General features: G+C 40.1%; 1 protein-coding gene across 1 annotated transcript in view; it reads right to left on the reverse strand.

Moving 5' to 3' along the window:
- Window positions 1-27,770, reverse strand: part of LOC121526055 (latent-transforming growth factor beta-binding protein 2-like) — a 133,918-nt gene that overhangs the window by 92,065 nt on the left and 14,083 nt on the right. Inside the window, exon 3 of the mRNA XM_041812342.1 lies at window positions 25,272-25,542. Within this exon, the coding sequence (XP_041668276.1) occupies window positions 25,272-25,542 (271 nt within the window). The remainder of the gene's footprint in view (window positions 1-25,271; window positions 25,543-27,770) is intronic.

A 27,770-nucleotide genomic window follows, 5' to 3' on the forward strand; every position in this document is an offset into this window, starting at 1 on the left:
ATCAATTGACAGCACTAATCATTTCATTAGGTGGCTGAATTATGAGTTACAGGATGTAAATTTTAGCAGTGCTACCTTAGCCAAGAAATACTGATTTGTTTTCAAAAATGCAGTGCTATTACTGAGAGTGCTATATTTTTACAGAGCTAAATTTCCTCCACTGGCAACAGCCTGAAATTTATATCAGAGTATTTTTTTTTTTGCCATATATGGTATCAATCTTATAACACATTCCAAAAGGGATGATGGATTTTGGGGTGCAGATGGTCTAATGGTTTATGGTGCACCCCATGTAGGCGGACGGCACGAGTTCAAATCTGGCCTGTGGCCCTTTCCCTCATGTCACTCCCCACTCTCTCGTCCCTGTTTCCGACTCTATCGGAAACAGGGACTCCTGCTCCTCCTAAAACAAGCCTGTGATGGTATACTTAACTCATGTTTCTGCATAAAATCACAGAAAAATGATTTCATAAGTCTCTCTGTGTTCACTTCTTTTTAACTGCACTTGTAGTTTTGAGTTTCATTTCTCTTCTGCTGAGGTGTGTTATAATGCCGACAGCACCAGACTTCCTGATGTGGGCATGCCCCATTAAAGCACTTAGGCAAAGTAACAACAACAGACTTTTATTGTTAAGAAGTAGCATGTCTTCACTGATTTAACTTAAGCAGCGGTGCTGGTGTGTGTGTGTGTGTGTGTGTGGGGGTGGGTGTGTGTGTGTTTACAGCTGCTTCTCTGGCCTCGTTCCATGCCACAGACCACAGAGTCATGAGATAGAACACCTTTAAACAGTTGTTCAAAGCATTATAAAAGACTCATTGCAGCAGTGGGCTCAAGGCAAACACCAAGGCGATCAACTGCAAAAGCCCTGGACAGGCTGACAGTGACACTGTGCAAAGTGAGCACACTTGCTGTATGTTGCTGTTATTACAAACATCAAACTTTTAGAGGTAAGAACACGTTTTAACTCAATACTGTGTCTCACGTTAATTACTATGACACAAATGGGTGATGGTTGGCTTGTTGCTCTTTAGTGTCAGATACATGCTGATGACTGGACTAAGCTGTTGTCTGTTATATATCACTCTGCTAATGGTGGCATCAGTTAATAACAATTTTGCAAAATACATTCTTCGGTAGAAATTTTACTGCTGACAGTACTGATACTGGTATTGTAGATGATGCTTATGATACGTGTGCATGGCCTAATCACTGTCATGTGATCAATTTCAATCAACTGCTGTTTTTCTCAATTAAAAACAGAAATCTGAATTGACAGTATTTCATACTTGGATCAACGTGATTTTCTTACACGTTGAAAGTTTAAATGGCCATGTTCAAGCATCTAGAGTATACAATATTTAGACATATTTTGCAGACTGCAGTGTCTAGAAACAGTTAATTAAACTTTCCAAAATACTACATTTTTCAGGGGAGTCACTATTAAACAGGGAAACACCTTGCAGCAGGCTGAGATGATGTATCTTCCTCCTCTTGGTATTAATTTGAGAAGGTCAAGAGGGAGATGTTTTTCAGCAAAAAGCTTAACAGATGTTGCTCCACATTTCACAGACTAAAGTTTGCAGACAAGAGCGAGAGTGCAGACTGTTGAATCTTGTCCCAGGAGGTGTTATTCAAGAACATTAGCAAGGACAGACACACTTGACTCTTGTTCATGTTTTGCTATTCAAAGCCCAACAGTGTTATGAATCTCATCAATGTCCGAGACATTAACTACAATGTAGCTAGGAAAAGAGAAAACAGTTTGGATTAGTACTAAAGATACAATCACAGACAGACTTAGCATCCTGTTCCAAGTATGACTTGTATGGCTTACAATTTGGTTTTGCTCAAAGTCAGCCTTCATATCTGATATTTGATAAGAAATGAATTACTAATTGGGTATTTAAAGTCTGTTATATTGGTACTTTGTACTTGTGTCCAACATGTGCATATATACTGCTGCCTATCATAAATGCTCATCATAGCCTGTCATGGTGCTGGCACTCTGGCATAGCACTAGGTATTTGCATGAATCAAACTGTTAAATGTGCACCACTGTAACCTGATCCATGGCAACGGGAGTTTAAAAGCACTTAATGAGAATTATAAAGTTTCTTAATAACCACACGCACTGTGTGCTTCAAAAACAACATCAGGCACAATCAAAACCAGTACCCGTTTCAAAAAGCGAATCTTTATCCCTGTTTTTGTTGAATGTAAATACCTTTAGTTAATGCTTGTTGGTTTGCAACGTGAAATAAATTATATTTTAAGGCCCATCTTTATCTATTTAAAAACAGCTGATCACTTTGCATTCCCAGATCCTATATGATAAGAGCTGGGATTAATATTTCTCACAGTACCTCTGGGAGGAAGGGAAGGAAGAGGGAGGACATAAGAATGTGCATACGACATAGCTGGAGAGTAAAAAGAAAAAACTTTGGATCCTTTGTCCTGATGTAATTTACTTTACCTGTGAAGTATGAAGACTGCTTCAACTATAAATCCCTCCCAGCATTTCTGTAAATGTGCCTAATAAACATTCTTCAGACTTGAAGCATTGTGTTAAAGGCATGAAAGAAGCACCTATAAAGACGCCGATCAGCTTGCTGTGCCTTCGCATGAACGCTGGCATGTGTTTGTATAATGTGAATTATAAAACTGTATACCCTGGTTAAAATTTGGGTAAGGTTTGACAGTACTAAAAAATGAATACTATTCTTTTCCTCACTTCTGTTATTCACTGCAAAACAGAGCGCACAACGGGACACTCAGTTGAGGATGTCAGCCAACCTCCATATTTGTTTTTCTTATCAAGATACATTTGATTACATGTGCACCTGAAATTGTTTCTACAAACGGCAGTTACGCGGTCTTGCCAAGTAATCTAGAGCATGCGTTCAGAAGATTAAATGTCAAAAAGCACTTGAAGTTGTCCTTATGTCTGTGGACTTTAATGTTTTTAAAAATCAGTTAAAATTTGAAAATCGTCTTGTGTGTAGCCAGCATTACCCACCCAGTCAGTGCACCAGACCATCTGCACCAGCCGTGGTCAAACCCCACTGTGGTCACACATCTCATTCCTAAGGCTTTATGCAAAACGCCCTCATCAATTCATCCCTCACCGCTGAGGTCCCTGTGTGTTTCTTTCAATAAACTCCTGAGGTTTGAACTTGAGCACACACCAATAAATAAAACATCCGATCCCAGGGGCATTTCCACTTTATTGTTGTTGTGTTCCTCATGGCAACATGGAGCAACTGCATGGTGGTGAGTTTGTGTTTATTGGAGGTTCAAAAATAGCTCAACACTCCACCTAAATTACAGCTTTTTGTAAATGTTTAATCTTTTTGGAGTAAATGTTTTGAATGACTCTGACTGTTCTTAGAGCTTGTTTTGCAAGTTAATCGTGAAGCTTGTATGTCAACTTTTCCTCTAAATGGTTAAAACTTGTAGTAGAATTCTTGTTGTTGACGTAAACAGAATAGTCTGATATTTCTGGAAACTCAACTAGTTTCTCCCCTGCCCAAAATTTGATAAGAAAATCAATGCCTTTGTCACATCTCTACAGTAAATATGAAGCTACACCCAGTGTTGGGATAGCATAGTTTAGCATAAAGACCACACAGAGGGGAAAAGCAAGCCTGGTTACTTCCAAAGTTAACAAAATCCCCCTTGTTTTTTGCTGGTTAGAGGAAATTAGATTACATGGCTGACTTTTCTTGGCAAAGAGCTGTAACTTTCTGGATTTTTTTGTTCAGATTAAACAAACATGATGAGACTTGCAGTGCGCTTTGAAACGGCAAATACACAGGTCTCTCTTTTCTTCAGGCCCACTAGTTACGGGTAACTAGTACAGGCTAATGCTGTTGACTCTAGCTTCATATTGACCATATGGGCAGACAAGTGGTATCTATTTCCATGAGAATATTTTCCAGACTGTTGAGGTTATCCCTCAAACACCTGTTATTACATTTGTATTCGCCCCATTTCCCTGTTTAGACATAAGCAGAAAATTTTGCTCTGTACACTATAGAATATTTATAAGCACAAAAATGAATGTGCTCCATCTAAATTTAGCACTTCAGAAAGGTGGTGAGATGCTTATAAAGTAACCCTGTAACACTAATCAGTGCCAGAAGAGCAGCAGTTAATATTCAATCCAATCAAAATGTACCTAGCACATTTAAAAGCAGTAAAAACCTGCCAGAAGTGCTGTACAATGTAAAGAAAAATGCTAAAAAAAAAAAAAACACTATTAAGACATAATCAGGAACAAGGTCAAACAGGACATAAAAGGTCAAACTATGACCAGCAGAGGGGGAGGATATAAAAGCCATCTCTCACGCAAAGCCAAAGGCCAGAGAATAAAAGTGCATTTAAGGTTGAATTTAAAAACAGGCTGTGTGGGGGCCAGCCAAACATGTGTATGCAGAGCATTCCAGAACTTTGGCGGTGCTACTGAGAAAGGCCCCTGGGTTTTAACTTAGACCTTGGGACAGTTCGAGGCAGCTGAATGGTCAATCTGAGTTGATAGGGGGTTTAAAAAGGTGAGTGAGAAGATGGAGCCAGCCTGTTTACAACAGTGTGAACACTTTGAAATGATCTAGTTTTCTACATTAATTGATCATCAGATTTGATCTGCATCTAAGTCATGAGTATAGATGAACATGATGTGCTTAACCTATTACCACACAAACAATTATAAAATTTAAAGTCTTTACTGAATGCAGCCAATTAACACCCATAATGCTGCTGGAAAAGTAAGTGAACCTTATGCTTATGACTCCAAAAAGGTCTCATTGGAGTCAGGAGTTAACACACCTGAAGTTCAATCAATTAAACAAGATTTAAACAAGGTGCAGTTATTGTGACTTGTAAAAAAAAAAAAACTAACTTTTTGAGCCTGCTCTTCACAAGAAGCATCTGCCAATGTGAACCATGCCTCGCAAAAAAGAGATCTTAGAGGACATTCGATTATGAATTGCTGCATAAGACTGAAAAGAGTTACAAAGTTATCCAAAAGACTTTAGGTAATCACCAGTCCACAGTTAGACAAACTGTCCACTAATGTAGATGATAGAGTACCATGGCTACTCTGTCTAGAAGAGGGCACCCAGCCAGGGCTCTAAGGGCACAACGCAGAATTCTCAGAGGTAAAAAAGAACCCTAGAGTAACAGCTAAAGGCTTAATGCAGTCATTGGAACTTGTCAATTTCTCTGTCCATTTGTCTACTGTTGGCAAATGATTTAACATGCATGGTGTCCATGGCAGGACACCACATACTTGAAATTTGCCAAGGAGCACCTTAACACTCTGGGCAACTGCAAGAATGTTTTGTGGAATGATAAAACTAAGACTGAATTGTTTGGGAAGAACATGCAATAGTGGCTCAGCATTAAAAAAAAAGGTACCACATGCCAGCATTAAGACATCATCCCCACAGTGAAGTACGGTAGAGGGAGCATCATGATTTGGGGCTACTTGGGGCCCGGGCTACTTGTCATCACTGAGGGGGTTAATTAATTCTCAAGTTTATCAACATATCCTACAGGATAGATACAGGATGACTGTCTACTCAGAAGAAGATGGGTGATGGAGCAGGGAAATTACTCTAAACATCAAAGTAAATCTACTACAGCATGTCTTCAAAAAAAAAAAAAAAAAAAAAAAACCCTCAAAATTCACCTTTTGGAGTGGCCCAGTCAGAGCCCAAACCTGAATTAAATAGAGATGCTGTGAAATGACCTGTTCACACCAGACAGTCCAAGAATTTGTGTGAGCTGAAGCAGTTCTATAAGGAAGAATGGTCCAAAATTCCTCCTGTACATTGTGCAGGTCTGATTAGCAGCTACTGGAAATGCCTGGTTTATTGTTGTCAAAGGAGGTTCAACCAAATCCAGGGTTCACTTCCTTTTTCCAGCTGCACTGTGAATGTTTAATGGCTATGTTTAATAAAGACACGTGATATGATGATATGATCTTTTGTGTGGTATTAGGTTAAGCTCACTGTGTTTGTCACACTTTTTTGCCACTGTATGTTAGATCAATTCTGAAACCCACAGGGAGCCAGTAAAGGAAACCTAAAATGAGGAAGAGGGTCAGCTAACACTAAAATGAAGTACATTTGAATAATCAACAAATGAAGTGCTAAAAACACGCAAAACCTTCTAGAATCTATCAGACAAAAGGTCTTTACCTGTTCATCAAAACATTATAGCAAGGTTGGTTTTATGTGCTTATTTAATCCTGAGGAACTTTAAAATATCCATTCTGTTATTTCAAACATGCTATGGATGGACACACACAGGCCTGCACTAGCAGAATTTTTAGGCATGCATTAAAGGGGACATATTTTACCCTTTTAAGACAAAATTATATTGGTCTCAGGAGTCCCCAAAACATGCCTGTGAAGTTTATTGCTGAAAACAACACTCCAGTATAGGATTTTTTGCATGTCTAAAACCCCTCTGTTTCAGCCCTTCTCAGAACGAGCTGTTTCTGTGTCTGTGGCTTTAATGAGCTGTCTGACTCCGCCCATGACCACGCCCCTCTCAGGAAATGGATGTGGCACTCCTAATGTTACAGACACTTTTGTCCAAAGTTTAGGACCTGGCTAGCTTCGAAACCATCAATCTCCTAGACCGTAGTCAGCAGGGTAACGCACTGAGCTATCCAGCATCTCAGCTGGCAGCTGAGAGGATCAGGAGAGGAGGGCGGAACTTTCCTCCAAGTGGGGGAAGGCCGACCAAACCTGGGGGCTGGTGCTTACTCCCCATGTGAGGTCACCAGGGATATAATCTGAGAACGGCTTGTTTCAGCACACTGAAAGGTGGAGAAAGAGAGGGAGAGAGGGGATGGACAATGGACAGGCCAGCGGCACATATTTTTGTTAGAAAAGCCTGAAAAAGTGATTTTTGCATAATATGTCCCCTTTAATGAAGAGAAGTAAGAGTGAGGAGGCTGACTGGTACCCAAAGCAGCTGGGGGTTTGGGGTCTTACTAAAGGGCACCTCTGCAGTCCTCAAGAAGTGAATTGGCATCTCAACAGTAACAAGACCCAATTTCCATATTTGGTTTGTTATGTGACTTGAACCAAGCACTCTCTTGTTCCCAGTCCAAGTCCCAACAGACTGACCTACTGCCGCCCACAGTAGATCAACAGATCTGATTTGGTTCTTGGATAAATGAATAATAAATGAATAGTGTTATCATCTCCTACTCTGTAAAAAGTCAGTATTCTCAAAAAACAAACCCAAAATTATTAAGTTTTGACTGAATTCTCTATGGAAATGTAATGTAACATTGCCACTAGTGCCAACGTTTGCAAAACTATAAACTAAGAATAACAGGAAAACACCGAGTCCAAGAAACATATGCAGTGCTTCAACAACAAGTCTCTTTCTCCTAAAACAAGGACAAGTTCTTCTCAAGTGCTCTACGGCTGCAAAAGACCTAACATCAGTGTGCAATTAAAGCCTGGTCTCTTTTTGATAACATCTCTAGTCATTATGACTCGGATAATTGTGGGTCCTGGCAGAATATTTCCCCCTTGTGAAAATCTGGGTGTGTCTGAGGGCTTATCGCACCAGCCACTGAGGCTGGATTAAATCATGTTCTCTCTGTCTGGACAGCCTTCCAGGAATCCCGGTAGTAGCAGCCAGAGCTTGGGTGAAACTGAATTAGAGTCGGGTTGGATTGATTCAGAAAGTTTTTATTTTTTTCTCGCCCCAGGGGGATGAGGCTTACATGGAGCAACAACTGGGCCTAGTGCAGAATTGAAAGCAGCAAAGATTCTTGAGAAATGTATTTAGCAAAGACTATTATTTGGATCATCTATAGCTGTACTCAGACAAATTAAAGGATGAAGTTCCACTTCATTTTAGAGGTATTACTTCCACAGTTCCTGCATGAAAATAGATTTGCTGTGAATTTGACCTCATTGAGGTTTTCAGGCACTACATGATCAAAACATATGACCACCACGTCTATCTAATCACAGACCAAGAGCTGGGAAAAAAAATGGTTCCCTTTACATCTCTAGGGGGGGCAGCAGCAGTGCCAATCTGTCTGTTTTCACCTCAACATTCAAAAAATTGAGTTATAAATCTCTTCAAGTCCAAAAAGGCCTGATTCTGGATGGAAGCGAAGCAGTGTGGTTGCTGTGGTTCAGAGGCTTGAATCAAAACGCCTGTAGGCATGGTGAACTGAGAGGCCATTCAATATGCTTAGGTTTACTGGAGCTGCTCTGATCATTCACTTAGTAAAATGCCAAAAGACAGGAAGAGCTGTTACAAAGTGCTGACTGAGGCTTTGCTCAGGCTGGTTGGTGTCATATGTCAGACTGCTCAATAGGAAGTCAGACAGCTCTTCAAGTAGGTTAGGAGAACTCTGAACAAGGATGTAACATCAGTTCTAAAGGCCATGAAACTTCATCAGAGCTTCAAGAACAAGAGGGCTAATTCTAGATGCACATTTTGGCATTTAGATATGGACTGATGTGGAGAAGATGTGGGCCTTCTCCAGCGTATGGCCCCACAGGAGCCCTGAATCCTGACATCCAACTGGATAAAGTGGTCCCACACAGAGCCATACTACTAATTCAAGCTTTCAACATCACAATCCATATCTAGGAGATGAGCCTGATTGATGCTGCCTCCATCTGCCTCAGCTCCGGAGCAAGGGCTGAAGTGCAAACTGGGATAATCACCCCTTCTTCCTATGACAGCCTTAGAGTAATTGTCTCTCGGACAGCTGCATTTGTACAGCCTGCATGATGAGCAGGATTTGGCTACTAACGCTAAGCTCAGAGAGTGTGTTTCGGATGGGGTTTGGATGGAGAGAAAGACATATCTGTCCCACGCTGAGTGCTGAGTTCTCTATGGTCCTTTGTTCCCTCTGGCCTAGCAGGAAGCCAAATGCTCATGGGACTCGTTTGGCTCTGTGTTTGTTGAGCGAGACTCACTAATTTTTCCAGATCTGGCTTGGTCACTACTGCTGTCTGGTAAGCTTTGTCCCATTAAAAAAAATACAGTACAGAAATGTGCATAATTTAACTAGCCTAATTTTCAACCACCAACTGATAAAACAGTAAATGGACTTCACTTGTATAGTTCATTTTTAGTTTTATGACCACTTATGGTGCTTCTACAGTCAGCCATCCTAACAAACACCCATGCACTGATGGTGGAGTACATTGTAAAGTGACTATAAGTACTAAATCATCCAATACATAAACATTTACACACCACTGACAATGCTAACAGGAGCAATTTGGGGTTCAGGGTATTGTCTAAGGACATTTTATCATGTGGACTGCTGATGTAGATAATCAAAAAGCCAACCTTTAATTGAAAGATTTTCAACTTTACCACCAATCCAGCTGCAAGTTTACCTAAAGACAATGTGGGCTGCAAAGCTGACCCACAGTAGTAGAGATACATATTGTCACTATAAAACCCATAACCATGGTTGGGGATGTAAAGCATGGTTCTTAGCCAAGACATATCACAAGTGGAAATAACCACCAGGTAATCCAGTCAGAGCAAAGGTAGAGTTTGTACAAAGTCAAACACACTAACCTGACCCCCTTAATTCCCAGTCTACCATTGCAAGGTCACAAATCACAGCTCTGGACACAGTCATGGCTTAGAAGCCAGCCCTATTCATGGGAGATCACAGGAACTTGTGGGAATTACCCTGCACTTTACCCCTCTACTGTACTCCAGCCCAGCTCCCTGTCTGCAGGCCTCCTCTGTTTTGGCAGCAGCCAAAAAGGACACAACAGGATGATTCTGAACACATCCTCTTTGTCACAAAGCAGTCTGCCAGGTGATACAGTAGGAAAACTTTCCCAGGCTGAATGTTTACATTTATATTTTCATCTTAAGAAAGCACATCTGATCAAAGACATTAAAAGTGTTCGGGGGTGGAATGCTACTTTAGGTTTGAGCGACCCTTTTAATTTATTATCCTCTCAATTGAGTAATGAGATCCTGTTGAGTGAATTTCCAATCCCGCCTTTCAACTTTTACGATCACATGTTAAAAATCTCTGCCACACCTGATACCTCATATTCTTCAGCGATCATTATTAAGACGAAAATTGGTCATGATGGTAAAATAATATTTCTACACAGGTGCTGAGGTGACCTGAAGGTTTCCGACAGCGGCTCCCGTCAGCGCTGGTGGTGTGGTTTGGTCTGGAGTGGGAGTGAAAGCAACCAGTGATCCATGATTAACAGGGAGAACTCCCACTATGACCGCAGTTTCCTCTGAGAAACGGCTGTGCGGCTATGTGCAAAGCCTTGAGTCAACAAGCCACATAACCGCCAGCCTGATTACTCACCACCATGCAAACAGTGGAGTCTGATATAAGCATAACAGTTAACGCAGAGAACATTTATACATCACCCTCTTTAGGGTCGTGCTGCTCCACGTCACTGGGTGTTTTTGTTTTTCTTTACTGGCTTAATATGTTACTGGGTGGGACCAAATTAGTAATCATTCCTGAAGTAAATTGCACTTTGCAAAATTTTACAGCAATTAACTTTATGTAATGGGCCAAGACACTGATTCACAGAGATTAAATATGAAACAGTTTAAATAAACAAACATTGATGGGAGAAAAGAGACATTCATTTAATCATTCTGTCTTCTCATTCATAGAAAATGTTTTCAGCTGCTTCGTGTAAAATTCTCCTTTGATATTTAATAACTAGACTCAGGCATTTGTATTATTTAATTATCTATCTTTGATTTACCCAATGTTCTGTTTACTTCACAGTAAAGAATTAATCCTCTGCAGGTTGATAAACAGCATGGAAGAACTGTAAGGGTAAAAATGAGTTAGCAATACATTGTGATAATACAATTACTGCCTGGCCATTAAATGCACAAGGTATACAGTTGCCAGACAGGGAAAGTCTGTTTAAGGTCACATTCCCACTAGAGTTGTCTGGTCCACTTTAAACAAACTCTGGCCTGGGTCAGTTTGAGTGGTGTGACAGCCCCTTCAAACTCTGGTGCGTCCCAAACAAGCTAACTCTGGTCGGCTTGAAAGCAGGGGTCTCAGTTCGAAGTTCTTTTGCAGTATGAAAGCAAAGAGAAGCAGCTTGTGAAACACATGGCAAAAAGTGGAATGATTTACGGATATATTTATGTCATTTAATACAATCAAATAGTCAGTACCTCTCTTGGCATCTGTGTAACCATGACAACACATCAGCGTCTCTCCCTCTCATTTTGGCTCCTTTTCTTCTTTGATACTGATTCATTTATCTCGTGAAGAATGACGTGCTGGACAGCTCACTGCCTCACTGGCTGCTCTTAATGACACCATAGCAAAAGTAGAAATCCCAAGATTCTTGGGGGGACTGAGGACGGACCAGGGGTATATATTTTTACTAGAGAAGCCTGAGAAAGTGCAGTTTGCATAATATGTGACCTTTAACTTACTACTTCTAAAATCTGATAAATTAATTTTTTATTCAGAGACATTTGTGTAAAGTTTAAGCAGAGGGACAGTACGTACATATGGATGTGCAGAAAGACAACTAAAAACACATAATGGCTCAGTTCAGAGGCATAAAAAAGAAACTTAGTGTAGACTCCTTGAGCTACAAAATTATATAGACAAAGACAAAATGTTTAATCTGGTTAATGGCCACTACCTGATCAACTTTCTAAGGTCAGGCCTTTACCTTACTGGCCTTTTAAGCTCAAACAAGCTTTGCAATAAGAGGACAAAACAGGCTATGTTATTTGGGTTGTTATTACAAGTATTGTTGAGATGATGAAATTATGATGGAATCCAGGAACAATGACTTCATTAACAAATCCATCAGTCTGAGGGTTTATCAAAACACCAAACAGTGGTTTAAAGGAATTGATGTTTTACAACTGGCGAGACAAAACAGTGAAACTAGAAAGCACTGTTCTTATTATGAAGTAATCTGTGCCTTCACACATTTTGATCGGTCAGCGCAGTGTTAATCTCTTCTGGCACGATGACTCAAGGCTATTTTTTGAGGCAGTGATATTGTTAGGAAAGGTATACAGAAAATCTGTACCTTAAAAGAGCTCTAAAAAAGCACAAATACCAACAGAATGGCTGAAGAGAGGTACTTCACCAGCTAAGTTATCAAAGGCAGGTCCTCTATGGATTCAAGGACAGATCATTCAACCTAAACAGGCGATGATACGGTGTCTGCTTTGTGTTCAAAAACTGTATTGAAAAAGAGTTAAAATATCCTTTCAAATATGGGTTTGACACTTGTGCCTTTCAACTTCATAGTCTTCAACAGGGCATGCTAAAAAAAAATAAAATAAAATAAAAAGAGCTAAAGATGACATAAAGGGTAAGTTTTGATGAACGACTTTCATGGCAACAGAAAAGGTTAAAAGTGGCTCCTTGGAGCCACCCTTACTTGTATCTAAGAAAAGCTTAACCCTCCAAAGACCAACAGAAAAATAAAGTAATGGATTGTTGTCAAAAAATTGAGATAAATTCAGATGATTTCACTAACAACTGTCCAAGAAAATATGACTACAACTGTTCCTACACAAATACATTTGAATAAAGTATGCAGCAAGTGTGCTATTGTGTTTTTTTGTAAATATGTGCAAATCTAACTGACTACTTCAGAGTGTGCAAAGCCCCCTTCACTCTCCACCTTCCCAAGGTTGGAAGCCAATGGTTTAGATAAATGGTCCACCTTTGTGGCATCAAACACAGTACAGTTATAGGACAACTTTAAAGCATTTCTATCAGCAAACTTCTCCCCAAGCCTTCCTACTCTGAAATATTTTCATCAGTATGGTCTGGCTATCTAATCCACTGTATCTTTTAGCTCTACTGCAAAAACAATACAACTTCAGCTGTATGCATTATTACAGTAAAGCTCTGTTATCCAGGTATCTGTTGCCAGCAGTGCTCGGTCTGGTTATGTAACACAGACCAGAGAGAGATGACCTTTGGAGGGACAACCTGCACACTGCGCGCACATCCTGCTCGGCCCTGCTCTGTTTCCTGCAGAGGCCTGATGTCAGAGAGCAGTGGGGGTATACAGTTGATATGAAGGACTCATAGGAGGTGCTGAATATGTCCTCTGTGCGTTATCACAGTTCCAGCTTAGCCGGGAGTGTTCACGACTGGCCCTGACCTTCATTCTGGGAGCTGACAGACAAGCTGTGATCTACAGGGATCTACTGCTGACAGGGACAAGCCTCTCTCTATAATGCTGAGCATAGCGCTCACAGAAAACACTGTCTTATAGTGAAACACGTTCAGTGAGGTCAGAGGAGGAAACGCTTATTTGTTTGCCAGCTGTGTAAAGGATGTAACTATTTTGAATTTTACAGTTTTAATCCTGCAGAACAGGCAGCTGGGACATTTGGGAGGCAGTTCAAATGGTCAGAGGAGAAACGGAAGACTGCAGACAGGAATACAAGAAGAGGGAGTAGGGTGTGGAGTATTCCCATGCCCCTAAATCCCACTAAACAGAAGTCCTCTCATATGTTTTGTCCATCCCAAAAAGACAATATTTCAGACTGCCTGTCAGTCATGAATCTGCTGCATTCATTCAGAAGGCATTATAAAGCAGCTTATCTTCTGAATTAGTATTTCAGAAGGCTGTACAGAACAACATCTGACAGCAACAGCAACCTTTGAACCCACTGGCTAATATCTGGTGACCTTATAGTCTCAGAAGGTGAACATAAACTTTTCTTCACTTGCTTCTTGCTTCTGGTTTAGCCACTGGTTTGCAATAACAGACCTATGTAGCAGCAAGAGTTCCTTTTCTGTGCATTCCTCTTCTATAAAGTCCAAGGAGCAACTTGAAAAGTGAGAATGGAGTTGGACTTCGGAGATGACGTTGAGGAACTTCAGCTTCACTCGCATTATAAATCTGCATACAGTGATTTATTTAAGCTTACATGTTGTCAGGTGACCACCAATTATGGCAGATAAGTCTGGCCACTCTTTATGGTTAAGGTAGCCACCTTGACATGACACCCCATCCCCCATCTTAACTATTGTTGTAGAAAAAAGAAAATACAAACAAACTGTTAAAAAACAATGAAAATCAATAATAACCAGACACTCTGTGCAATCTCTGTGTTGATCGTTTTGATTTGTGATGTAATTAACATCAAGCTTCCTCTACACTACTCAGTGGCTGTAAAAATAGATTGTAGGTGCTGCTGATGAGCGAAGTCATCCGCAAACACACAATGAGGAAGAAACACCCAAGGAAGGATAGCCAGTTTGTTTGCTAGTGCTAATGGGGATCCTAAAAAAGAAAGAAAGAAAGAAAGAAAGAAAGAAAGAAAGAAAGAAAGAAAGAAAGAAAGAAAGAAAGAGGAGGGGAAAAGCTGGTGTGTGGATGACAAGAAGACGGATGTGTGTCTATATATTGGGCTGTCTGGAGAATGTTGAGCAGATTCAAAGTTCTGCTCTGAGGAAAATATTGTGTATGTACACAGTCTGAAACATTGGGTGGCAGAATTATTTTGAAGATGTCAACAAGAGAGGTGTAACGGTATTTGTATTCATCAGTTTGGGGGACACAATTTCGAGCACACAGGCGATATGGCCTTGAAATCATATCATGGTGTTTTTCTTGCTTTGGATGGTAACAGTATTATATCGCGGTATTACAAAACTAAAAAGCGATAATGCTTTTCACCCTAACCCTCCAAATTCAAGTGTTGTTAACACCTTCTCCCCTTAAAACAAGTCTTTGATGGCATACTCAATTTATATCTAAGCATAGGAACACAGAAAAAAAAAATTATGTTTGACCTCATTTAACATCGCAGCCTGGATCCTGGACTTAGAAAAGAAAGTCAGAAGTTAAAATAGACCTTTAAACAGTTGTTTAAGCCCTTATAATATAAAGGCTTGCAGCGCTGGGCTCCAGACAAACTGAGACCAGCCAAAGCAGCACTTGGCTGGTGTTAAAAGCCCCAGGCAGGCTGACAGAGATGGCACACTGGCTTTGTTGCTGTACAGCCGTCAAACTTTGAGAGGAAACAACACATGTTTTTGCCTGCTAACCATGCTTAGTTTCAACAGGTGACATTCGGTTAGTTACCTGGCTACGCATAATACTAGAGCTAAACGTGCTATTGACTGGACTCAGTCTGAGCTGTCCATCACAAACCACTCGCTCCGCCAGCTGTGGGAGCAGGTATGCCTCGCGTGTGCATCACAGAACAACGTAGGCATTTAACCGCACACCTGTAGCACATAGTCGTATGCCGAATATATCTGAATTCTTTCTACAGTCTACTGTATGGTCTGAATGGAAAAACGGCAATCCCAGATAACAGTATCAACTGCCAATATAGGTAGCAGTGATGAGCTTATGTGCTATAAGCTAACTGCTTATAATCAAACGAAGAACAGCAAGAAACAGCCTTAACAGATTATGGAGATTAGGAGATTATAGACTATTCATTTCTGTGTTGCTTTGTATTTTGCATTTTTTTCAATTTTTTTTTTTATTTGTTCAATACACTACAGGCTTTACCAACTATCACAGGATCAAAGGATTAAACTGTACACCACACTACAGTCAGATTAAAAGTAATTAATGAGTGGAACCTAGAATTAGGCCTATACATCTGGGATATTATGTTCCTTTTTTGCCCATGAACCGAGCCCAAACCAAACCAGGACCCAAGAACAGAGGTACGAACAGAGCTCTGTTGGTTGGCCTCAGAACTGTTAAACCCCTTGTCGACAAAGACCATCTTCATATTAACACATCTACAGTGCTACTCTGAGGATGAAATGGGTCCATGCTGTGCAGATACAATGGGCATTTAGAATTGACTTCACAACTCTACTCACTGACAAGCACCTTGTATTCAAGGTTTGGTTACATTCACATCTCTGTACAGTGTCTGAGTCAACATGAATCATGCCTGAGACCACCTCTTGAAGGCAATATGGGCCACTGCCCAAATATGGCATGTGGTCAGACTGACCAAATGGAACCAGACTTTGGGGTCAAATGTACTTGGACCCAGATCCCTAATGTGAAACCATCCTTAATTTCTAATAAAACATTTTTTGTCCAAACCATTGGAAAGGTGTCAAAAAATGTAATTACCACTTAATGATGAGGGGTTCTGTTAGGATGTGATGCCTAAAGATGTTTAAAGATGTCAACTCAATTATGGTATGTATTTCAAAATTCTACTGATGAAGCCACACCACAGAAAAGTGAACAACTTAACTTAAATGTTAACAAAAACAAAATTATTTTGATGGCTACCATGGAAATAGTAGGATGATTTTGAAATCCTTTTGTTTGGTTATTGAGGTAATAGTTTAGTAAATAAAATCACCCCAGAACAGAATAACTAGACCATAAAATCACTTCTGATTGCTCAACACCAAAATCAAAGATCCCGTCTGTAGCTGCACGTGTTTGAGGGTTTGGGAGCATTGACATGACAAGCAAAGCTGCAGGTACAGATAGCTCAAGTTTCATAAATTCAAACATATACTGTCACTTTATCTTCTACAGAGAAATGACTTTCTCTCTTCCTAATTATCATTTCCTTGTATTATCATTCTTTGTGTTCTTTCCCTCCTTGTCTGTCTCATTCCTCCTCTGCACTATTTCTTATTCTTGGCGCCGCTTGACAGGCCGGGTCAGTAACAGGGTGCTGCTGACATAACAAGTCAAGTGTGCTCCAAGAAAGACATATATAGTTCCTCACACCTTCTCAAGTAGGGGAAAATTAAAAGAAGACTGGCTGGGTGCTGCATGTTCAGGGTGGCCTTTATCTCCCTTGGGTGAATAAGTGGGGGCAAGACCAATATGATCTATCTCCATCCGAATGTCTGTCCTCCCTGCTCCTCTTCTTACTCTTTAATTGAGCCTTGGCTCTGCTGTTGTCTCACTCTTAGTGACCTCACGTTGCTCGTGCTTTCCTGGCTTTGGAAACAGTGGAACCTCAGCCCCGATATATGAAACCGAGACTTGCATCCACCACCTCTCTAGGGGGAAAACTGTTCCACCCCTGAAAGATCATTCTGGGCCGAGAGTATGTTCAACATTCGCATGGATGTTTTTTTTAAATGTGAATTACACAAGCTCCCAAATAGATTCTTGGACGTATCAATGAAGGAGAGTCGACTGTTTCAATATTTGTTTGGCTCATTTTGAGGTGAAGACATTCAACAATTCTGGCAGACGTTTTCCTTCTGTCCGGAAAATTTGGTTACAACGACTGATAATTGGATTAGTCTGGGCTGCATGCTTGGAAATTTTGCGCTCTAGCAGAGGGAAATGGCTCATCTTGGACTTAACAGCACCTCTTAGGAACAGTTAGTCAGCTTCAGCAGAAAAATGAGCAATCATCCCAGTCATAGTAGGGGCATTTGTGAGTCAGGACCACTGTCTGCGCTTTTGACAGTGTTTTCGTTTTCTATTTGTATCTGATGTGTGACTCAGGACACAAAAATGCTCTAAGTAAAGAACAAAGCAAACATATGCAAAGCAACTGTGCAGCTTTCAGAGGGCTTGTATCGATTAGAAGATTTACAACGACTCCACATTAATCGTTTTAGGAAGGAGGATGTATTAAACTTCTTTATGAACCATCTGCCAAATTGCTTAGTGGAGTTTCACAAAGCTACCAAAAACATGTGGGTGGCTCAGAGGGCGTAATTCAATAACACCAGGGGAAAAAAATGACTTAAAACCATGAAAATTAGCATGATGAGCACCATAAACATCAGTTGTAACTGGGAATGTTAAAGTGGTTAAGTCAAGAAAATTACTCACATGACAAACTGGCTAAAAAGCAATCACTGCCAAAACAAATTAAAGCAATTTCACCAACTGTGTGCGGACTAAAAAGCCCTGGGTCCAAGCCTAAAATGCATCACATTTGACAAGATAGTGTTCGGCTGCAAGTAATAAAGACTCATCAAAGTGCTCACAGAAACAATTATTCGCTCTCGGCGTCCTTGATCAAGAGTATGGCAAAGACATTAATCAAGGCCAAAAAACTTCCAAAAAGACTGGAACTAAAATGGTCAGAGTTCAAGCCAAGAAACTATTAAGCCCCTCTGATTAGCAGTCTTTAGAGAGTTTGCTGACATAGTCCTTTGACTGAGCAATTATTAGTTGGATACATAATAGTCACAGTTATTCCAGTAAATCAAAGAAGAAACCAAGACGTTCAAAGTCTAAAGAAAATATAATCCTCTGACTTTACTTTCAAAGAAAACAGTATGGGTTAATACTTCTGTCTAGTAAATCACGGTATATTTTCCTACATTTTAAAGATTTACTCTAATGCTTTTTAAACATGGCAGCAAAGCGGACAAACTGTGTTTAGTACTTTATTTACTCAGAGAGAATTAAAGATTTAACATATGAACCCTTTCATCTGGTTTGATTTATTGCAGCTATAAACAAAACCAGCAGTAAGCAGGGATCTAAGAACTACTGTTTGTTCAAGAGCAGTCATATCTCACTTTTCTGTGCACCAGCCTGTATGACAGCAGTGATACATGAAACTGGATGGGGGGATTGCAGGCTAAATAAGGATACAATGTGATAAGATACTGATTGTGAAATGTGACCTACAATAACAATAATATTCAGATATACAAATACTGTGAGGCAATTGTACATTTATTTTTGCTAGTAAGGTTAAGAGATGAAAAATCATAATGACATTAATGACATCATAATTTGACCCTTAAGAACAAGCCAAAACAAGGAAAGCTTTTCCTTCTATATTAGCTGTTTTGCTGTTTTTTCAACAGAAAAACAATGCCAGAAGAAAAATGGCATGCAAGATGTAATAAAATGAGGTTTGATGTTAAAAATGGTTTCTGAAAAAAATATATAATTGTCCCATTAGTGAGGTAGCAAATTTTTACTTCAAAATACCCAAAAGGAACCCTGCATTATCAGACAAGTTCATCTTGTTGGATAGGTTTTTGTATCTCTAGTATGTATATTGAACTAAAAAACTCACTAGATATCTGCATTTTGAGTAATTTGAGTTTATAAACCCACCAGGAGGCCGCCATGTTTTGGTCCGTGCTGGCGCTGTGATGTCACAGTTTCGCAGCGCTCCTCACTGTTTCTATGCAGTAACTGCTGTTTCAGACTGGCAGCCAGTGTTAGGGCTGATTCTCAGAGAGGCTGTACATCTCACACACTGAGAATTTTAAAATTTGAGGGTTTTCTAATTTTTATTTCCACCACGAGCGGCTATCTGTCCATCTTGACAGGAAAATGGTAAATACAGAGCCATATTTACCTTGTTGTAGCAAATATTTAAATCCACATCAGTAGAATATGTTTAAAATCAGTTTCTTGATGAACCAGATAAAGGCCATGAGCTATAATGGGTCTGTTTAATAAAGTTGTTCCCTGAACTTCTACTCTTTATGAAGCTTTCTGTTTCCACACGGTTCAGGTAAAGATAAACACAGTACCAAAGCACTTCCGGTTTGCGCTTTTCAAAGCAAAAGTCCACTTTAGCATTTCTTTGGAGAAACTTTGTTTGTATGGACATACTGCTTTTATTTTGAAAAGCTCCTGGCAAGCTTCCACGATACACTGAATCCAGTCACTTGTAGGGAGTTTCATTAAGGTAAAACATAGGAGGAATGACAGAGCTTTGACGGGTAGACAGAACAAACACGCAGCAAACTCTGGATCTGTGTACCATGTTTGAAGCCATTGTGCAGTGTCTAGTGAATGACAGCAAATAATTCTGTCATAAAAGGGTTAAACATAATATAAAGCCTGGGTGGAATGAATATGTGTGGGAATTACATGCGGAAACTAAAGAAGCTTTCAACAACTGGGTGACATCATAGGTTCATCATAAGTACATAAGTTCTCAAAGTGCGGCCCACGAGCCAATGGCGGCCCGCAGAAACATTTCTGGTGGCCCGCAATTGTTAAGACAGGAAGCAAGGCACCCTGAGACTGACTAAAGACTGACATATATTCTGAAATGGACTGCACACAGGACTGTTATATCCAAATTTGACTGTAGAGGGCAGAAAACCCCAGGGATTTTGTGTGCATTACAATGTTTCTCAAGGTTTTCTCAAATTTTGCCAGGTTTAGCCTCATTATAAATTAAAATGTGTTTATTGCACATTACTGGATGCAGACCAATAAATGTAAACTGTAGAGATGCAACCTGGTCATTAAAATGATTACAAATGGGATTTTTTTTTCTGTTTTTTTTCCATTATTTTTTCCTTTGGGGCCCTCAGTCCAATGTTGGGTTCCTAAATTGGCCCTCAGCTATCAAAACTTCGAGAACCCCTGATCTAGCATCTCTGGTATATCTGGATCTGAGAATGTTGCCGAGCTATGGAGGAAAAATTATTGTGATATTTTCAACTGTGTAAGTGGTGATGAATTTATTGTTGGAGACTAGGACGTAATTTGGGGGGGGGGGGATGTCCCCTGCACTTTTTAAAAAGGCAGTTTTGGTCCCCTGCAGTTTTTACCATCCAAAAACAATGTTACGCTATATCAAATGGAAACAGGTTGTGCACTAGGACCAAGCAGAAAACGGCTGCTCAAGCTGAAGCCTGTCGGAGTGTAACAGAGAGAAAGAAAGTGAACTGTAGCGAGAATACTCACAATGCTGGGAGGAATAGAAGAATATTCACCATCTGCCATGACTTCCAGTCGTCCGGTGAGACCATGGGTGCTTCCGCCATGACATTCAACACGTAGCGAAGCCAATGCTTTGCCTCACTGTGTCTCCACCCCACCAGGGAGGGAGTAATAGGCGAATTAGATTTTGGGAGTCATCTGTATCACCATCTGAATCCAGGAATGTTTTTAAAGGATTCTTCACTATTGGGAGATAGGGCTGATGGCGGAGATAAGCGCTCTCTGAGTGCTTTTCTAGTTATGGCTGTAAAATAGTCAGGAAAAGCCTTAAGTCTGAGAGCTTTGGTCCCTTTTCCCAGGAGTACTTGAACTTGACTTTTCAACATCTGGTTAATGATGATTGCACGTTATATTATTAGGGTGACAAATGATCTTTTTAGAATGGCTGATGCTGATGTGATCTGTCCTTGTTTTGATAGATTTAAGTGCTGCCTTTGATACTGTAGACCACAGAATTCTGACTAAAAGGCTGCAGAACTGGGTTGGTTTATCAGGGACAGCTCTGAAATGGTTTCATTCATATTTATCGGATAGAAAGTTTTTTTGTGTCAATTTCTGAAAATGTGTCCCCTCACTCTGGACTGAGCTGTGGAGTCCTACAGGGTTCAATTTTAGGACCAATTCTATTTTCATTATAAATGTTACCGCTAGGCCAAATTTTACGGAGACACAATATTTCATTCCACTGTTATGCTGATGACACACAGTTGTATCTTCCAGTGAAATCAAACATCAGCACAAATCTTTCTGAACTTACAAACTGTCTAAATGATATTTCAATGTGGATGTCTGCAAACTTTTTAAAACTGAATCCTGACAAAACAGAAACTTTAATCACTTTATCACCCAGATAAATTCCATCACACTATAAAGTCCTCCCTCGGTTCTCTGTCAGTAAATGTGAAACCCCATGTCAGAAACCTTGGTGTAATTTTTGACAGCAGCCTCACATTTGAAAAACATCTCAACAAAACCATCCAGCACTGACTTTTAATGACACACAAACCATTACTCATGCTTTTATCTCTTCAAGACTGGATTATTGTATTGGTCTTTTAACAGGTGTTAATCAGAAATTAATAAAACGTCTCCAAACAGTACAAAATTAAGCTGCAAGACTTTTAACTAAAACCAAGGTAAGAGAGCATATTACTCCTGTTTTAATGACACTGCACTGGCTGCCCATTTCATTCAGGATTGATTTTAGATTTTACTTCTTACTCTAAAAGCACTTCACTGTCTGGCCCCTGTACATATATCTGAGCTGTTGTCCCCTTACCATCCAGTGCGCAGCCTGAGATCCTCAGGCAGGAACCTCAATATTGTTCCCACCTCAAACTTTAAAACCAAAGGCAACAGAGCATTTGCTAGTAGGGCACCTCGGCTACGGAACGACCTGCCTGAGGATCTCAGACTAGCGACATTAGTGTCTTCTTTCAAATCCCTTTTAAAAACATATCTTTATCAGAAAGCCTTCTTGTGAACTGTGTTTTACTTATGATCCCTTGTTTATATCAATGTTTTTTCATTGGTCAAGGTTCTTAGCATTACATCCAATTTTTCTTTTCTTTTTATTCTTCTATCTAGTCTGTCTAACTTGTTGCTGGTGTATTCTTTCATTTTTTTATTGATGATTATTTTCTTTTTATTGTGTTTTTCACTGATGAACTTTGATGTTTTTGTCAGGCACTTTGTAACTTGGTTTTGATAAGCGCTATATAAATAAACATTATTATTATTATTATTATTATTATATGGACTTGTCAGCAGTTTAAAAGAAGAAAAACACAAAAATGGATTTGTTTTTCATGGCATTTATGAGAAGAAATTTTGTTATTGCTCATGAAGTTCTGATTTGACATTTGAAATGTGAACCTATACATGTTTAGAACAATCACCAGTCATTTTTTGCGTCTAGGACTCTGGGTGTGCAAAACAGTGCAAAAGATAACTATATACATAGGCGAAAATTAGTGCAAATAAAGGTGGAAAAATGTATTCTCAACATTCTCAAATAACATATTGTTATTGCACATGACAGACACACACAAATGCCACATTCTAACGCTATTTTTTTGAAAAACAAAACACCACTCTCGCTCGCTCTCCTTTCACTCTCTTCCTTCACTCTCCTTTCTCACTCGTCTTCTGCCAAAGCTGCCATTTTTACGGTGCAGTTCGACATTACTGTAATATATATACCACACATCATATATTGCCAGAAAGCACAGATTCTCAGCTCTCTGTCAGTGTTGGAATTTTTTAGATTAAGCAAACTTTCGAGGAGTTACACTGTTGAGAATCCGTGTAGCGGTCTCGCGATACTTCTGGTGTTTTGCTACAGTGTTTTGCTATGAATGCCCACATCATATGGTCGCGAGTACCATAATGAACCATATATGTGCGCATGCCCATAATTCTCAGCTTTCCACCGCCATTGGAATTTTCTGATCTGACAAACTTTGACAGAGTTACGGTAATAACACTCCAGACATATAAAATACAGCGCTGGCGCCAGGTCAGAAGGTAAACGGTTAATGCATGGAGTATTACCAGACTCTATACTTGCTGTAGTTTTAGTACCTGTTGCCCAAGATAAAACTGAAAAGATAACTAGCATAGAAAACTATAGTATAAAAACTATATATACTTGCTTTGGCAAGTGTACTTTCCAAAGTGCTGGAACAAATTCTTTTGGATAGACTCCAACACTATATAATCACCATCGACAACCAGTTTGGTTTTAAAAGTAAGCATGGCACAGATTTTTGTATTTATGCACTGAAAGAGATGGTTAGTATGTATAGATGAAAAAATAGTACAATTATTTTATATTTCCTGGATGCATCCAGAGCATTTGACAGAGTCAATCATGGAAAGCTATTTGCCACACTTCATGAGTGAGGGGTTCCACCTTATATGATAAGAATTTTGCAGTACTGGTATACACACCAAACCATGCATTTTCGATGAGGTACAAGTACATCTGCACCTTTCCTAGTGACCAATGGTGTGAGACAAGGAGAAGTTTTATCACCTGTACTTTTCAATCTGTATATGGATGATTTGTCTAGAAAGTTAAATCAGTGTATAACTAGATGTATGGTGGGAAAGAAGCTTATCAATCACCTGGTATATGCTGATGACCTGTTTATTATCTTGCCCTCTAGTGTTGGTATGCAGCAACTGCTTAGAATCTGTTCCTGCTATGGTGTGCAGTATGATATGTTTAATTCGAAAAAGAGTGTTATTTTAACTGTGAAATCCAAGGAGGACAAGAAATCAAATTTTCCTTCTTTTGTGCTTGCAGACCAGGTGCTTGGAGTTATGAACAAATTCAGATATCTTTGCCACATAATCAGAGATGATTTATGTGATGATGATGACATCCAGCGTCAGTACTACAAACTCTATGCACAAGCCAACATGCTTGCATGTTAATTCAATAAGTGTACTGAAGATGTCAAGATTGCTTTGTTTAGGTCATATTGTACTTCACTGTATACAGCACACCTATGGTGCAGGTACAGTGTTGCAAAAATGAAAAAACGCTAGGTGGCATATAATGATGCATTTAGGATTTTACTCAGGCATCCAAGATGGACAAGTGCAAGCCATATGTTTGTAAGCAGTAATGTGCCCACTTTTCATGCTGTTCTTAGAAAGTTTATCTACAGTTTTATGTGTCAACTTAGCCAGTCAAAGAATGAAATCATTATGGCCCTAACGATGCCTGCACAAAGTGACACAAAATATACGTCATTCTTCTGGAAGCACAGGAACAGATGCCTGTATGCGTTTTAAAGCTATTTGTGTTGTTTTTGTATTGTCTGTGTTTTTGTATGTATTTCATATAGACCTGAGTCTGGAATAAAGTTTTATCATCATGTCAGCAACAGCTGCAAGCAGCTTACCGTCTGCTTAGCTCTGGCAAAGGTGAGGAGCTCATAGGGAGCGTGCAGAATTATTACGTCACACTACCACTGAGTTTATGAGCTCAAATTTACTCACAATGCAGATATATGGGGTATTTAGAGAGATTTTTAGTTCACTTGCATTTGAGAGGTACAAATATCTATCCAACAAGATGGACTTGTCTGAACATGCAGGGTTCCTTTTAAAAGAATGGATAAATTATCATACCATGAAATGCAATATTTCAGTGTATCAATATTTTGTAACACTCCTACATATTACACTGAGTGACAATTTTTAGCACATAAATCTGGATGCTAACCTGCAAAGAAATCAACAGTCAATGGTGCTAGAACTGCTAATGTTACATATTGTACTTTCTGTACGCTAAATTCACCCCATTTACCAACTGCTGCTGTGATGCTGTTCAAAATAAACAGTGTTCAATCTTGACTGCTTACTGAGTTTTTCTAGACTTTTGACCAATTGGCTAATCACAGTTCTAATTTGTGTTTAATCCTGTGTGAATGTAGCAGGAACATCACTGGGAAAGTCAATGAATTACTTGTCCTTAAATGCAACTTTTTGACTCATCTATGTTTAGCAAACACGAGGTTCTCTCTCGCTGTTTACAAGTGGTTTTACAGACAAGCAGCTGCTGTACTTACACAGGATGGACAGGCTGTCTGGTGGTTGCAGGTCGTGGGGTCTGAACCTTGGTAGTATCAATGACCTGCCTTTCTGAGGGCCTTCTCCGTGGTTGGTCTTTCTGGAAAGGGTTGGTCCCGGGTTGGATGCGCCTCAGGCTGCCTCCATCGCGGATGTACACCTGCTCTGGGGCCACCTCCTCACAGCGGGGGCCCTGGAAGCCTGAGCGACACACACAGGTATGTGGACGGCTGCAGGAGCCTCTGTTCTGGCAGGGGGGCTGGCAGTCAGCTGAAGAGAGAGCACAGAAAGAGATCGAGTTTTTCAGCAGGTCATGTTTAAGCCTTTGCCCTCCTTGCATGAAAGAGTAGTAGCAGAAATATCTTCCCCTGATTTCAACAACAGGGTTCACTTTAAATTGATTCAATCACAGGGCCATTAGTTTTATGTCTTAGTCCCTTTCTGTCATTTTCAGAGAGCCTGGAGGGGCTGTCATGTCTCATTTCTCTTGAGTCTCTAACAGCCCTGTTTAGTCTAAATGTATATGATGACTTACATTAAATCCTTATTCAATTTCTCGCTGAGTTAAAGGCATTTCTACACTGAAAGATTTCCTAAAAATATCTTTTGTCACTGATCCAGTATCAAGTGTGTGCCTTCTCTGTAACACAGGCTAAAAAAAAAGGGTAGTAAAAATAGAGGTCATAACAAAATGAGCGAATGGGAAAAGTGGTTGCTGAAGGCTGACTGCAAAGAGCCAACACTTCATCAAAGAAATGGCCTGTGTCTTTATTTGAAAAACAAACACAAAGTGAAGGGACTACTGCACTAAAAGATGTATGTTTGCATAATATTTATCAATAGTCTGAAAACACACAGGGCTGAGGTCATTTCTTGGTCATGGAAAAATAATCTTTGTCACTCTACCATCCCACCCCAGAAAGCTCCCATCACAACCCAGATACTCAAAGTGCTGAAAGATGAGCGGCACGCAATTTGAAGTAAACGAGCTCTCGATCTTGTGACACGAATGTATGTAGTAGACAGCACTTGGGGATTTATGACATTGTCCTCAAACAGTAAATCAGGCCACTGGTCTGTGGTGGCTAAAGCAAACAGTGGCGCTCTGTCAACATGGCTATGGAATGCTATTGACACAGATGCTGTGGACACTGACAGATCGCAGGCAGGAACACTGCCACAGCTCTTGGCAGTGAGGAGTGCTGGCAGTTTCAAAAAGGGCCCCACTTGGTGTGAACAGCGCTCTACCTGCTGCACATTTCCTGTTATTGCGATACAGCTCAGACTCTGGGGCCACTTTATGTTTCTCTTGGTGTTGAGTGAAAGCATGCTGGGCCATGAAAATGCTCTTAGTGACAATGTAAGCTTAATGTGACAGGGAGAAACATGACAAAAACTATTTCCACTGATATAAACCCACAAAAGAGGCTAAATCAAGCTTTGGATTTTTGTTTCTACCCATTCTAATTAAAAAAATACCACTTACACTTGCATCGTCAGCCTGTCGTATGATAAGAATAACAAATTGAGGGATTAAGTATCAGACAATCATTATTTTCTTCTGCTTTAGGCTGACGCTAATTGTATTTAAACCAACTTTATCACTCAAGCATTTTGTTTTAATGACCCTGAGGAAAATGTAGCCTCTATTTTTGATGAAGTGTACACATTTGGAGACATGTGGTTGCGCATTTGTATAACTTGGTTTCTGATGTAAATTTTCCATCATGGGATAAAGAAGGAATTGCATGAGTTCTCTTTGGCGAGGAGTTAAATGCATCATCTCACTAAAGTACAGTCTGGATGAGTGCCACTGCCTTGTCCTGAGTCTGTTTAACCTCAACTTTGGGGATAAAGTGGTTGATCCAAAAGGCTAAACTTTCAGTGAAATTGTGCTGCAGGGGAAGGCTTGGTAATGTGTTAAACTACATTCCCCAAATAAACATCTGAAGTGAAATGAGAAACAGCACAGGACGGAAAAATAACAGATAAATGGAGAATCCCGACTGGCTTACGATGGGATATGTGTTTGTTCTCGTCACGTGTGACCTGAGGCACAGCAATGACACCAGACAAACATGTCGCCTGTGCTGACAATAGAGAGAACAGGTCAGTGACTCGGGTCCTGGCATGTTGCCCCACATGAAGCCTGTTGAGTGGCCACGGCGCACACTGTCGCTGCCTGTCTGTGTTGTCTCTGGGCCCTGCCTCTGGGCGGTTGAACACATTGTGGCAGTAATTGCTGTCATGCAGATTTGTCTTTCACATCATTAAAACTAATTGCTTCGCATTCCATCCATTTTGCAAATATGCGCAAGCAATTATTACTTTGCGCAAGTTATAATAAAATGAGAATCCATCGGAAATAAAAGAGGAGAAATGACAAACATTCCTGGCATTGCCACTTCAGGCTTAATTATGACTGAGACAGGCTGGCCAAGTTTTGGGAGTTTGTGTCCAGATCCAGTCATCTGAAAAGAGGACGCTAATAGACTGAT

Source organism: Cheilinus undulatus, linkage group 18 (genome assembly GCF_018320785.1).
Source record: "Cheilinus undulatus linkage group 18, ASM1832078v1, whole genome shotgun sequence".
NCBI lineage: Eukaryota > Metazoa > Chordata > Actinopteri > Labriformes > Labridae > Cheilinus > Cheilinus undulatus.